We start from the raw sequence: 15,682 nt of genomic DNA, 5'->3' as shown, positions 1-15,682 counted from the left end.
AATAAGGGGCTCAATAAAAAGTGCTATGCTCTCATTATTACTGTCTCTGGTCGCATTATAATGAACCACAAGAAAGCTTGCGTGGTGTGGTGGGTGGACAAACGTTGCCAGCAACTTATACGAGGTCGTGGGGCCTGTCTAGTGTGACGTGTGGAGAAAGTTTAAAATTTCTTTGAGGGGTTTGCATATAAAAATTAAATGTTCATCTGTTCACACTTTCCTGATTTGAAGCTCGTGCTTCGTTTGCCCTGTCTCCTGAGAACTAAACGTCGTACCGACATTTAGTATATGAGAACGGTGTACATGTTCTGGTTGAATACAAACAAAGTTTAAGACTGAACTCTACTTCGGGCTAACACCAATTCTTCTATTCAAATACATGTGGAGAAATGCTTTCATGAGTAAACGATCAATCACACCAAGTACGACGGGGAGAAAAATTGTTATTTGTTCTGTCTGTCTTCCTTTTAGTCAATTTTGGAGGCTAATGTTGCTCAATAAGTTCACCGGACTTGCTATGACTTCCATCCGAATTCCTTGTACGTTTGGATTCTTGTGATCTTTAGCACAGTTTTTTCAATATACGGAGGCGTTTGTTACTCATTGTGCACCGAAGACCAGTAATATAAATAAAGGGCATGAAGAGAAACATGCAATTGAAGACACGGACGCAACGAGAAACGCTTTATTGGCGAGTAATAGCAGTATGGAAGCCCAAGGATAAAGGCCAGGCGACAGAGTTGATGCACGCGGTGATTTCTGAGTGTATCTTGCTGTTAAAGCAGAGACAATCACCTTTCACTGACCTCGAAGTGTAGACAGTCACAATGCACATGACGTGTATTCGCCCTGCTCTTCTATGTATTTCCCTTGACTTTAAAGCTTCTGTAGTTTGACGTATACGCCTTCTTTTGGATAACCCACCAACATTGCGGTAAAATATTTCGGCGGCTCCTGGAGCGAAACAAAGAATGAAAAGAACAGACCATCGTATGAGTACTTTGCAAACCCGGAGATTATTTGGAACATGAACATTATTTTTGTGGTGTACTTTATCGTAAACACAAGCTACACAAACATAAGGATTACTTCGCACGACAAACATTGAAGACCTTCTTCATGCAGAACACTAGTGACACATGCATTGGAGTAGCTTCAGGTGCTGTACCGTGGAACGAGATAATTTACCTAGACCACAGATGAGCCATGTCTGAATGATACCACCTTCATTTTTAGCATTTTGACGGCTGCGCTACGTGTCATTTTTGTTTTCCCTTAAATGAGGGGTTTCGATCTGATTTTCACCCGTGTGAAGATGCTTCTATTCAGGTATGGCGACTGCGCAGTGGATACTGCTCGCTTTCAAATGCCTCTTTGTTTGAATAACTTAAAGCTGCGAAAAATCCCTTGTAGTGCCCATCATTCTACGTCCTTGTTTCTCGTGTTACCTTCGATTTATATGGGGTCCAACCAACTCGTACAGATATCGACTGTGCTACAGCAATTACCAGATTATTTAGCGCTTGTGATTAATGATTTTCACGTGAAATTTATGAAAAACTATTCAAAGTCCTATACTACAGGGTCGTAGTTTACAGCACTCTTTCTGAAGTTCAGCACCGTAATCTCTTAAATTTAGATGACTTACAGATCCGAGTGGTCAAAGAGAAGTTAAATTCTTCCTTTTCTTGGCGTGAGTGGTCAAGTAGAAGTTAAATCCTTCCTTGTGTTGGCAATATGTACACCCTTACGGAATCACGAACCATACTGAATAACCTGACACATCACCTGACATAATTTCTTATTTTAATATTTATATTTTTCATTAAATTTTATTGCCCAACACAATCTTTCAGGCGCACAGTGAAGGCACGCAGTGTGTCCGACATGGGCCATCAGCCATGGCTCTGACGCATGCTACTCTACCTGAAGAAGGAATGGCAGGCTGCGGAGCTTCAATACATTTGTTTGAACAATTAGGGCAATAGCGGTTGTGGTACTCACGTTTTTGTACTTGCCGCTAGGCAGTAACCTGTACCGCATCACAAGCAGGGCAAGCGCGACCATGAATTCCACCCGGGCGAGCGCGGCTGCCATGCACGTGCGTGGTCCAAGTCCGTAGGGGAAGTACGAGAAGGGGTGTATGCGCTCCTTGTTCGCCTTGCTGAATCTGTGGCAGCATGTAGTGTAGAGAGCGAAATCGGATAAAGGCACTATAAAATGAACATAGACGAGAGAACGAAGAATCTCTATTTTTGCAGAAACTTTAGCTTAATGAAAGCCAGATTACTTGCTTTTTAAGTTTGTGGTCGAAAGCAGATTCTTTCCCTATTTTAACACGATTGGTGCACACACGGTAAAGTGAAAGATTTGTCGTCAATACTGTGGGGGAAATGAGATTTGTTCGTCTCTTTACTATACCTAATAACATTCGCGGGGTGGTTCTCCAGCCAGGCAAGTGTAGGCAGAAACATTTGGTATGCGCAAGCCAATTGGTCGTAGTTTTTGAGTAAGATGGAGTTACAGTCAGGGCGTATTATACTGCTCAGAGCTTAGCTATGTAAACTCGTAGAATGGATGGTTAGATGCGTCTCGTAGTCTCTGGTGTGTTGGCGCAGCCTGTTTTGTCGATGGTCACATCTCATACATTTACGTATAGCGTGGTTGTTTGTACATGTGTCATTTGTGACAACGATATATGAGCATTTGGCTCTTTCCTACCACAAAAAAGTTGAATACCTAAGGGGAGTCAAAGTTACTCACTTGCTGAAATAAACTATCCAAGCATTAACTTCAGTAAAATTTGAAAAGAAAGACAATTGTGATTACTTTCGGGAAACCACAGAAAAACAAGCTAACAGAAAGCAGAGAAGAATAGAAAAGATATTCTAAAAATTTCCATAATGCTTTTTTTTAAATTTTAACTATAGTCTTCAGCAGCACTCTTGTCGCGATGACAGTCTATGGTAATGCCATTAATCTTCAGGCAACGTATACGATGCATCGTATTAGCGAAGTTGATTTTGGTAGCACAATCGAACTCTAAAAGGAAAGATTCCAGTGAGAGGAACGAGAGGAAAGGATACCAACGTGCCCAAGAAGTTATTCAGATGCATTACTGAAGCCACGTTTATTTATTATCTGTAATGATAATTCCGAGACATTTCTCCTTTCGGTTATTTACGATATAGACTTTCTGCGGTATCGGCGCCATTTGCTGTTGAACCCGCGTTCCAAAGTAGGCAATTAGCATGATAGCGTGACGACAACTGTATCATAACGACGCAGTGCCGATGATGGAAAGGATAATACTGAATGGCGTCAATGGAAAGGCAAAGGCAGTATGACAAGGACGGTTTGGCGAGAACAAGATGACGATGGTAAAAGAAGGACGAGAGATCTATTACCAAAATGGTATGATGACAACTGGATGACAAAGCTGAAATGACGACACTTGCTCAACCTCGACGCAATGACGACTATGGAACGAGAACGGGTTCGTGAGAGTGACTGTCTGAAGGCAGCGCAATGGCGGCGATGGCAAGACGATCGCGGCATTATCACGAATAGGTGAAGACAGCACGATTATCATACAATTACGGAGACGGAATGACGCCTTTAGAATGGCGTAGACAGTATAATGACGACGACATGAGAGTCAGTTGACGCGTCTCAATCCACGAGGATCGTCAGTTGACAACGTGACGTCGACGACATGACGAGTACGGTAAGATGGCGGCAATAGAGTCGGATGACGAAGGTAGAATGACGACAATGAAACGCCCACGAAAGCATCCCAACTGCGGTATGACAACGAATGCGTGACAAGTGTACGACGATGTGGCTTCAAAGATTGTGTAATGATAGATAGCATGGAAAGAGTTGAAACACTACAATCGAACGAACACAGCGGTATCACGATGACGTTATGACAATAAATGCGTCACGAATGTATGAAGATGACGGCGTGACAAGAGTCAGATGACAAACGTGGAATGAGGAGGATGAAACGACTACGTCAGTATCACGACCATGAGCACGTACCTAGTGGCCCGAGCTATAAGAGAACTTAAAGCACCGTGTCAGCGTAAAAGGCTTGATGAGTCAAACGACTAAGCAGGAATGACTACGATGGGCAGGCCGCCACCGTGTTACGATGAACGTAAGACAACAAATGCATGACCACTGTGTAATGACGATGGCGTGACGACGATGACATGACGAGAGTCGAATTACAAATTTGGAATGACGACGTTCTAACGACTGCGGCGGTGTCACAGCCACGAGCACGTACCTAGTGCATCATGCTATTACACAACTTAGGCCGCTTAATCGGCGTAGTCAGCGTGACGACAATGGCATCACGAGAGTCACATGACAAAGCAGGAATGACGATGATGAAATGACCACCATGGCATCACAAACTTGATGACATACCCAGTCACCCTAACTGAACGATAACTTGGGCTACTCTGTTGGCGTAACAAGCTAGATAGATATATGGTTAGGCAGATAGATAGATAGGCTCTTCAGGCAAATGTTTTGTTTGTAGAGCGGAACAACAATTATACCAGTAATTGGCTCCAGTGTGAAAAGAGAGGATATTATTGGGCTAGTGAATTGATTACTGAAGGATATTATGACGATTTGTTTGATTAGGCTATCTACTGCCTACATTTAATAAGTGGTATGGAACCGCACAAAACCTGCCGAAATTTGTGAAAGTTTTCAGAATACGAAGCTATCACGTTTACAACTCTGTAAGTCAACAATGAACAATGATATAACAATTATGCGTATTGCGTATAATAGTACATCTAAAGAAGACAGATGGACAGACAAAGAACTTTAATTCAAGGAAGACAAAATTATTACATTACACACGAGTCCAAAAAAATTTGTAGCATGGAAACACACCTTTCGTGGTACCGGTGTACATAATGTAACAATTCTACGTAAGATATAACATGACTTATCAAATTTGCCCGCTTGCAGTGATCAAGTGGACGCCATTTACAGAACCGCGACATCTGTTCTTGATGCAGAGCTATTAGTTTGTAAACTTCGTGCTTCTATTTCTTTCAAACTTTCGAACTTGTGAATTAAAAAAGTCAGGACTGAAATCCAAATTTCGCGTTAACAATCACTGGAATTTATCTTTTTTTCTCAAATGCAACAAAGTTCATTAAAATCGGTCCAGGGGTTATGTAGGAAAATTGTGTTTGCGTTTTACATGTATTTGAATAGGCCGCGTCGGAGTTAGACCCGAGCTAATCTTTCCTCTTAAATCGCGCCTCTTTCGCTTGACCGTTGTAAGGTGGGGCACACTGTGACTTGCTGCAGAATACCCGCCATGGTTGTTTAGTGGTTATGGTGTTGGGCTTCTAGGCACGTGTTCGCGGGATCCAATCCCGGCCACCACAGCCGCATTTCGATTGACGCGAAATGCCAAAACACCCGTGTAGTTAGGTTAAGGCGCACGTTAAAGTGCCGGCGGTGATCCGAATTTCCGGAGTCCCCCCCCATCCCCCCCCCCTAAGGCGTCGCTCATAATCAGGTCGTAGTTTCGGCACGTAAAACCCCGCAATTTCCTCTGACTTGCTGCAGACCGATGCAGTACTCTACCACAAAATCTAGGCTTAGTGCCATCGATGAGTCACCGATTAGGACATGGTGCTTCATGAGCTTAATAACCAGAGATATGGAATTGCGTGTCACCAGGGAACCACTGGCGAAACGTGAAGGTTTGCTTGCAGTGTCCATCTCAGCTTGCACTCGCATCCGGTGGCCATCCTGTATAACAATTTTGTCTTGTACCTGGTCGCGTCCAACCACATGCCAGAGTCCATAAAGACGCATGAAAGAGATGCACAGAAGTCCTTGATGACGATACAAGAACGCAGTTTGTGTGTCGGCGCGTAAGATCAAATCCATATGAGCGTAAAGATCTGTTTCCAGCGATGCTTACCGTGCCTGTGCGCATTCTTTCTAACGGTCTTGCACAAACATGACGTTGACATTCTTTATTCCTTGCATGTCTACGCTTGGACTGCGCTGTAGAAATGGCCGAAAGGCCTTCCGTTCTGTCGTAACATTGTCTTTGCCAGGAACACAATTGCTTTTTGTTGCCTTCCTTGCTTTGTGTTGTCGGATGTTTCTTTGACGCTTCCAATAACGCCGAAAGTGGTGCCCTGCAGGCAGTGATTGCGGTGCGCCGCGTTGCTTTGGTTCTGGTAGTCGGTGCATTAATTTAGGCACAAACATCACATTTCTTGGAATTGCTCGTTATTATTTACGGAGATAAGCACAACCGTTTCACGCGCTGAAGCCTTCGTGTGACCATTCTGACTCGTGCGTGCGGCCCGCTAAATCGGCTCATTCGAGCTGCCACCTCGTGGCTGTTCGTGCAAGAGCGAGCGAAAACTTTGAGTCTTGCTAAGTGTGGGCATTCTCGTAGCCGGCTTTTCTACGTCTCCTCAAAGCGCATAATCGTATAACACTACTCGGATGCTCTCACAGCCACATTGAGAATTATTAGGAAAAATGTGTTGGGGCAGCTTCCATGTTTGCAGCTTCACTTTCAGGAGTTCTGTTTGAGGTAGTTGGTGCGGCGCTATTTTCGGTTTTCCAGCATTTGCAGTGGAAGCAACGCCTTGTCGTCACGACCAGCTGACAATGGGCGCAGTGCTCTCTCGGAAGACTCTCTTTACACATCGGCAGACTCAGATAGTATGGCCCAACTACAGGTGATGTTTCGAGGTCTCAGGGCATTTCTACAGCAGCCAAGGCTTCGACTGCTTTTGCTGACGCGAAAGCCGGGTCACTTTCTATGCGGTAGCTGCGCGTGAAATTTGCTGTTTACGTTTCTTCGGCAACTGTCATAAACACGTGCTGTCATAGGAGCTGCTTCGCAGCTTGCGTGCACTTTGGCGACAAAATTGGCCCAGAAGCTACGTGTCCTTGCAAATAATTATGCTGGAGACTCATATGGTCTGACCCCGACTCGGAAGAAAATTAGGGTATGGCTAAGCTGCTCCTCAAATTTGAACGCCTTTTTCAAGTCTATTTCAACTCGGTGGTAGACATGGAGGATGCAGCCGAGCGCATGGACGTCTAGCAGGATTTTATTTTATTGTGTTAGCGCGTAGCATGTAAAAAAAGTATGGGGTTTTACGTGCCAAAACCACTTTCTTATTATGAGGCACGCCGTAGTGGAGGACTCCGGAAATTTCGACCAGCTGGGGTTCTTTAACGTGCACCTAAATCTAAGTACACGGGTGTTTTCGCATTTCGCCCCCATTGATATACGGCCGCCGTGGCCAGGATTCGATCCCGCGACCTCGTGCTCAGCGCCCTAACACCATAGCCACCGAGCAACCGCGGCGGGTACGTAGCATGTAGCACGTAGCAATTCTGAAGGGCCGGTGCGTCAAGACGCAGCAGCTCCGCCGCCTCCTCGTTGATGGGAATGGCTTCGAGGCGGGCCAACTTATGCTTCTCAATCAGGCTCACCAACGCTCGCTCCATGTCAGGTGACGATTTCATCAAGTGCTTCGCATCTGACGTCGTCAGAGTACTGGGACAGCAGGTCGACTCTCAGTTTTAGAGCACCAGAAGTTATACATGGGACCACAGCAGACGCGATATCTGCTCGAAGGCTATCGAGGCCATTGTTAGTTTTATCTTATACCAAGATTGCGATGCAGACACCCAATTTTAACTGTAGCTATATAATGACGGAGATTAAAGCCTAACACCTCTTGTAGCAAGTGAGCGAGCCAGCGCCCGTGGGCACCACTCGTGCACGGCGCACCTTCTTCCTTTATATTGCAGCACACTTGCGGCCCGACAATTTGAAATGCAAGAAGCACTTTCGAGGAAGTAAGCTGTTTCAAGACCTCAGTACATACAGAAAGCTCATGTCGCAGGTCGATGAGCTGGCACATTCAGCGGCAGTTCAAGTGATGACAGGAGCAGGAGTCTAAGTAACCACCTGGCAAGCGACTCAGGTGGGGACCTCATGATCAATCCGGGTGATGACTATAGAAGAGATCATTGTGTTGGCTTGAATGCCGATTGTCAGTTTCAGGTCCTGATATTGGTTGTGCAGGTCTTGTTCCTCGACCTTCTAGTACGAGCTCTCTTGGTTGTGCGACTTGTCATGAATCTTTCAATAAATCTGACGCTGTCTTGCTACAATAGCTCGCAATTGCTCTCGTTGCTGCATCAGTTTCCTCTTTCCGTAGTGGGTGTCCTTGTCCTACGAGCGCAATTTGTTGTAGCTCAGCGGCACAACATCTGATTGTGTTGACTTTCTGTGCTTGGCCGTTATGCACCAGTGCTCATACCAGAAAGGCGCTGCTATGCGCCTGCGTCCTGACGTACTTGCTCATAGTCGTGCTCTTAATAATTGTTGAATTAATTTACGGAGTAGACAGTCTACGAGAACTGCCACACCTTGTAGGGACTAGCAACTTCTGGCGCTTGAAGGCCACCGCGACGCTCCTGTTGCAATTGCATTTCTTAAAGTGGTCTGCAGTGGTTATTTTAGGCGGCCTCCCTCGTCGACAACCTTGCAACTCTTGAGTTTCTTGTACTCGCCTGCTTTGTTCTTTGCTTCTGCCTTGCTGTTGTTTTTGTCACTTTTCTGCATCTCGTTGGCTTCCTCATTCTCCTTCTGGGGCATAGGAGCGGCTGGTTGCCTGCGATCGGCAGCCTCATATGGAAGCTCGGTAGACAATGATAAAGCTATGACACCGTATATTATCTTTCCATGACAGGAGGAACCTAGTACTAGCTACATCCCTCAGTAATGTTCCGTCTTAGCAATGCATTCAGATGCACAACGAATAACTCTCCATTTTATTAAGGGAAAATGGAACATCCACCCAATCGTAGCAATTGCTACATAGGAAACCAAATCGTAACAATTGCTACGATTGTGTGGATGTATCATTTCTTCTTAATTAATTATTTCTCTCCACCTGGCGTGTTTCCGCAGAAATATTACGTAAAACTCTCCATTTTCACCGGTGCAACTTTTCTGGGAGGCTCTTAAGTGCGAAAGAAGGGTGGTGTGCTTCGCACAGTGGAATCTTCGAAAACGTTGTGCAGCGTTTCTTGGAATGTGCTACGAAAAAGTGTTGCCACTGCTGTAACCTGCGGCGATAATAAAAGTATGTAACCAGTGGCGACATTTTTGTAAATATCGGAAGCAATCAAGGTGGTTGTCCTGTTTTCTAGGAAAGTCGGTAACCCAGGGCTTTTTTCAGTCGTAACAAGACCAATGTTTGTCAACCTTGAGGGGATCTCGCCATTAATTGCTAAGCTGGTCACAGCACGTATTCCCGGAACGTCTAGGACCTGTATTGTTCTCGGGTTACATTTTACATGGCTTCACATTGGGACTGCCAGCAGAACATGCAATGGCGAAAGAATGTCGCGTCCTCCCGAAGGCGAATAGGTTAATGCGCTCAGTGACACGCGCAGGACATTTCAGGTCGCGAGCGATGCCCTGCCGAATGAAAGTACGTTGACTCCAAGTGTCCAGAAGGGTCAAAAGCAGCATTGTCCTCGCATGTTCTTACAGCCATGCTTTGCCGGTCTGTAGAAGTATGGGCATGAGTCCGGTGCCACTACAAACGGGGTTCCAGGTGGCATGACTACAAAATCCGACGTGCGCTCTTGATGTGTTTATTTGGAAACCCGTCGCCCGTACTCTCTCGCTGGCTCTGCACTAAAACGAACACGTAGTCCAGCGTTGTCAAGCGGAGACCGGCACAGTGGGCGTGCGGCAAAATATTGTTGATTCGACATTCACTCACTGAGTGAATGAAGCGAAAGCAACGTCTTCACTATGGGAGTTTTCATCGCTTTTCTTGCGGAGGATGCACCTCGGATCTTGCTTTATTTGTGTGGTTTGATGCTTCGCACAACTAGGCACGCGCGTGCAGGGCTGCTCTTGACTAGGAGAACAGAGGCGAAAAGTAGGCACAGTTACAGAGACAGGGATTCACATTCGTGGGGCTGTTGAATCGTAACAGAGCTTGATTGGTCTAGGTCGCTTTCCTCCCTGACCTCAACTTGAATTCGAAGCAGTCATCAGGTATTTTATTGCGTTAGCATTCTCATGTTAGCTCAAGCACTTTCAGGAGACTATCTGTCTATGTATGTTTGTATCTAATCTTTTTTGAGCCTACCTTCATAATGCTTGGTCGAATGGGTAGCGCATCGCGCTGCTGTGCTGAGTGAACTTGGTAGGAAATGAACTGCCGGAGAAACTTCGGTCACTGAGTATGTGACAATGCCTACATGCGTGCCGCTATTTAACGAACCTGTTTCCCGCCTACATGGGTCATTGTAGAGGCGGAGCTGGGTAGGTTACCCCTTTTCAGTGAAACTCATTGACGCCAAATTGTAGCACTGGGTATGTGAAACTCGATGTGTGGTGGTCTTAGCTGAACCTTCAGGTCACCAAATTCGGTCACTGGGTATGTGCAAGTAAGTGTATGCGGCTCTTGAATGAACGTCCTTGAAACCAACTTGAGTAAGTACGTATATGCCACTGGGAATGTGCTTCTCTACAATGACGGAAAAGATACACATGTTTATCTGATACTGAGAGGAATCGAACCCACGCCATAAGGGTCCCCAAAAAGAGCAATCCGACGTTCTTACAGGCTGCGCCACCAATGCAGTCAGTATATGTCACTTTTCAGTGAACGTACTTCACTCCAACGCCTACCGAGATGTGTCAATGATGCAATGGGTATGTACCGTTGTTTAGCCCCTCTTCAACTTAGGTCACTGAATATGCTGCAAACGAGGGAACAAGTGCCAGTGTTCATAGGTAATGGTGCGGGACGCTTCTCATCTCGGAGGCAACGTGCGGACTTCTCAACAGTGCCGCTAGATGGCGCAGCATGTCCAGAAATAAGTGCGATAGAGGAAGGTGGCGGGCCATTGCATGAACCGTTTATCCGCGCTCTTGCGTACCGACAAACCGTGGATTTCAGACGCCACGTATAGGAATTGTGGCGGCGACGGCGGTAGATGTTGCCCCGTGTTCTATGGGAAGCGCAAAAGAGGAGTCCTACTGCAGTGCACGCCTCATACATGACTCGTTTCGACAGTGGCAATACCTTGTGCCGTTAAATTAATCCAATGCTAAACGCATTACCATCGACAGTCATCGCAACATTGGTTGTGCGGAATTTTTACTAGCTGGTCTTTCTGTATTGAAACTGCTGCAGAGTTCGTGTGCTTTAACAAAGAGCCTCTTTAGGCCACTGATGGTACTGGATGCTGAGGTTAGGTAGCAAGGTTCCTAGAACAGCTTGTAGATGAAAGGAGTATTCATCTAACGAAAAGAAAAGGCTCTCCAGTGCACTTGTGGGGAAGGTTAGCTCATCATATTGATTCCGCAGTTTATTCATGGTACCTGAACTACGAACAGGTGGCATTGCTAATAGGTGGCGCCAAAGGTCACCGTCCAGCATGTTGCGGCTACCGAACTTGTCAGATTACACCTTTATAACTGCATCGTAGCTTGCCTTCTGAAACGGATTGCCTCCATTGCCGTCTTAGCTGACCCGATCAGATAAGTCAGCAAATAGTTGAATTTCACGATCTTGGTCAGGGAGTCACTGCTGTGAATGCTTGCCTAGTGCTGGCGACAAAGGTATTGCTACTAGTGCCAGTCCCCAGAATAGCTCTGTATGTGCAGCTTAGGCAGGGAAAAGCGGGGCAACGGCGTCACTGGCAAAGCTCCGAGAGAGAAGATTGGGGCAGCTTTTTGTGGTGTCAATGCAAGCGATCCTGTATTATTTGCGGCGGAGTCGAGGCATACTAGAAGGGCTGGCGGGCGGTGTGCTGTGGTGAAGCGCTCAATTCCCCTGGTAAAGATGACCTTTTGCTCATAGTCGAAAGCTGTATTCAAGTTTGCCAAGAGGTATGCATTCGTGAGCGTGTATTGGATCACCCGGTTGAATTCGATGAGTTTTGCCTGCTCCACTAAGATGAGTTGGAGGTGTTCACGCCACGCACGCACAGAGGAGACCTTATCTGCTAGAAGGGCGTCGGTCATAGAAGTGGCCTGTTTGATGGCTGCCCTAACGTAGCGGCACTTCTTGTGGACAATTGAAGAGTGCAAGATCCAAGAACGTTGTTCGTGCATCGGCACCCAAGGTCAACTCGAGAATTGCATAAATGCTTTTTATTCCGACAATAGCATCCATGTTCTTCCTCGGTGAACTTCCTCTGTTGATGTTTTCTGATCCATTACATTGCGCAGCACAAACTTAATAACAAGGCTGGCCCTCGCCCTTTAACGCCGTCGGGTATACTTGCTGCGCAAGCCTACTTAAGAGCCATGTATTTGATGGTATGACTGCTTCCACCTCATGCGAGCTCCAAGCTGAGCTCTTCTTTGATGCGAAAGCATCAAGTGGCCCACTAAGCGAAAGCACCGCAGGCTGCTGCTGCTTGCTGGCTCGGGGGCCCGTACGACTATGGTGCTTTACTCGGAGAGCAAGACTGGAATGAGTGCTCAGAGGTGTTCAATTTGACATCATAGCTTTCGCATTCATAACTAATAAGAAGTGCTTAGGTGTCCCCGGGTATTCTTATAAGGTATAGTGGGAGAGGGTGGCACCATTAGGAGGCATTACCTACTCCTCGTCACAAGGCAAACAAAATGCAATTGCGAAAACCACCCTAGAACACTGCATACAGTCAGGCGGCTTCGACACAAAGTTCTGCGTGCGAGTCTGAAAAACCACGGGCTATAAACATTCACAGGATTGTAAGTAAGCACGAGCACTTTAAGTGGTCCGACGAGACAAACAGAAGCTCAGTTATGGAGACGAAGGGAGGAAACGGAAATGCATATGCATAACACAACACATAATTACTGGACGTATAAACAAGGTGAGACTGACACGACGCATCCATTACGTGTAGCATTACGACTTTTGTGTCAGAGGATACTAAAATTTATTAGAATCCTGAGATATTTGTGCTAGTCAGCCTTCGTTGAACATGTCATATATACTAGACGATGGGGCTATTGATGCCTGAAAAGGGAGTTTTCATAATTTTTGTTTTCATTGCATTTGCTATCCCACGTTTCATTACAGCGTGCCAGCGAAGCAACTAAAAGCACTGTGCTTTCGTGTGAACACATCTTCTTCGGCCCTATGGTGTATACCGTACGGATGTGAATTAAAATCAGGTAATACCAATTTTGCCCTATTTTGTATATTTCTTGTTCAGCCGTCTGAGCTTTCAAAACCGGAAAAGCGTTTGAATTTAATGCTTGAGTTATACCGTATATTCTTAGGGTAGATAGAAAGCTGCTGTATATTACCGTTCAGGGTCAAACTTTTTCGGTTCCGGCCACAGCATGGGATCGTAGTGCACATCGAGAGTGGGAACGGAAACGTTCATGCCTTTCAGGATGCGAATTCCATTGCACTCGTAGTCCTCGTCACATACCCTGCGCACCGAGCTGCAAAGACAAAGTTATTTGTGGATGTTGAATGAAACATCCGTCAAGTTATTGGCTACCAACGGAGCCAGAAGCCATCTAGCATAAGCGAAGCACAATTCTCCCGTTTTTCGGCTTCAGTGGCTGTAATTTGACAGGTCTCTAGAGCACGAAAACAAGATACGTATATCTTTTTTTAATGGGGGCTCTGTGCTTTACCTCAATCTATTTGGCGCCGATGAAGCACAAAAAAGCGGAGACTAAAGGAATGTGATACGGATGGGACTGGCGGACGAACGCAATTTAAGAGTTCATAATGTGGAGAATTAAGGCTTGAACTTTGCTTTTCACTGCAAAAGTGGCAGTTAATATACATGGCAGAAGAACGCGGAGTTTCTCGGCCATGGAAATAAAGAATAGGGCTTGAGATATTGGAAACGATGGCACTAGGTAATAGCGGGGCCCTCATGTGCATGAGCGTGGCTGAGGAGCAAGTTTTACGGGTTGCAACAACTAAGCTGGTTGATCATTCACATCTGTCTGATTTTGTGCTTGTTGTACCAGTTCTTCGCAGAATTAGTCGAAAACGGATTAGGCAACAAGCAGACGGCTGGAAAGGTGCATAGACAAATGAATGATGCAGAAACTCTAACGGTGGAGAAGCTTCAATGAAAGGAAATGTTGGCATTTATTGAGAATATCCACGCACGAAACTACAAAGAGAAGTTGTTAAGGTTCTTCTAAAAGAAAGGATGACAGTCAAAGAAAAAATAACAATATACCTAGAGCTAGTCTTGATTATAGATGACGTGTTATGGAAAAAGAATGTTCGGCACTTCTTGTTAAGCATTCTGTAAAAGCGTGTAAACAATATTCAAGACTGAAGTTTTCAGCTAGATTCGATGGTGAGCCTAGATGAAGTGTTATACATGCATATGTCGATGCGGCCAATTATTTACCTTCTTCCTGCAGGTGTGTTGAGAAGCGAAGGGGATTTTTTTCCTGGTTTATCTCTGGATATTTGTCATCTGTCTCTGTTTACACAGAGCACGTGTAAGGTGACCCACGTCGTTTTGGCACATAAAATGTGAAAACCTTCACATAAATGTGAAAACCGAAGCGGCTGAATGAATTTCCGTAGAAAAATGACGCTGAAGCTTCAATTTCTACGTACACAGATACATAGTGGAGCTAAACTGCTTGAACAAACAGTAAATTGCCAAAGCCTCGCACCATGCATTATGCTGCAACCCACTGCGTGCTCACGTCATTGATAGTAAGATAGATAGCATTTGGCCGCCCAGGTGTGCCGTCATTGACGGAAATAAAAACTTCTCCCCGAAACCTTTCCAAATTAAAAAAATCTGGAAAAATTTACGCTAGAAACCTTGTAAAATTTGACATAAACAATTCTCAAAGTGAAAACTAGCATCTTACCCTGGAAGCGAAGGATAGAGTCTCAGGGTTTCTGACAGCACTTGGCCCAAGTAAGTCAGTTCAGCGAGGCCGTCGTATGTGAGCTCCCCCTGCACAGTGGCCGGTAGCAGTGTGCCATAACCATGCTCAGAATGACGTCATAATATGCGTTCCATAAAGTAGGATCGCTGCTTGTTAAATTGTAGCAGACAAAACAGAAACAACAGGAGAGAATAGAAGAGGAAACGATATCAGTAAGAGCCGGGCATGCAACGTTATCGAACTGCGTGATTCGGGATGATCAGACTCATTGGAATGATTAGACAAAGTAAAACGTAACTCCCGATGAATAGCTCGAATAACTATATAAGACCGCGCGAAAAAATTACATATAAGGCTTAAGAACCCCAATTACAAAAAGTTAAAATATAAAGCCTTTAGTAAAAGGAATACAGGCTGTGCGTTAATCCACCAATACTTAATTGAGGTTTGTGTGACATAAACTAGTTAAAAGGATTAGGTCGCCCGCAGAGCTATAGCGAAAATTTCCTAATTTCCGAAAACAGCTGGCAAGTCAATGCAATCATCAAGGTAGAGGTTTAAAATATTCTTTTACAATTTTTTATTATTACGAAACGCATACACGCGTGCTACTAGCTCGCGATTGCAAAATATGGAGGTTATATATTTAATTTTTTATATATTAATTCATATATTTAAATATGCAGGTTATATATTTAATTATTTCTAGAAAATACCTCAAGGACCCTGTACACAGGG

The 15,682-nt window shown here is 45.2% G+C and overlaps 1 protein-coding gene across 1 annotated transcript in view; it reads right to left on the bottom strand.

Moving 5' to 3' along the window:
* Positions 1-671: 671 nt before the first annotated feature.
* Positions 672-15,682, bottom strand: part of LOC135914268 (cytochrome P450 3A13-like) — an 81,309-nt gene continuing 66,298 nt past the window's right edge. Inside the window, exons 11-14 of the mRNA XM_065447045.2 lie at positions 14,924-15,012; positions 13,367-13,507; positions 2,005-2,170; positions 672-954 (exon numbers count right to left, since the gene is read on the bottom strand). Coding sequence (XP_065303117.2) covers positions 877-954; positions 2,005-2,170; positions 13,367-13,507; positions 14,924-15,012 — 474 coding nt within the window. The 3' untranslated portion in view covers positions 672-876. The remainder of the gene's footprint in view (positions 955-2,004; positions 2,171-13,366; positions 13,508-14,923; positions 15,013-15,682) is intronic.

This window comes from Dermacentor albipictus, chromosome 8 (assembly GCF_038994185.2).
Source record: "Dermacentor albipictus isolate Rhodes 1998 colony chromosome 8, USDA_Dalb.pri_finalv2, whole genome shotgun sequence".
Classification (NCBI taxonomy): Eukaryota; Metazoa; Arthropoda; class Arachnida; order Ixodida; family Ixodidae; genus Dermacentor; species Dermacentor albipictus.
Note: the sequence above shows the minus strand (reverse complement) of the source record. Positions and strands in the feature narration are given on the sequence as shown.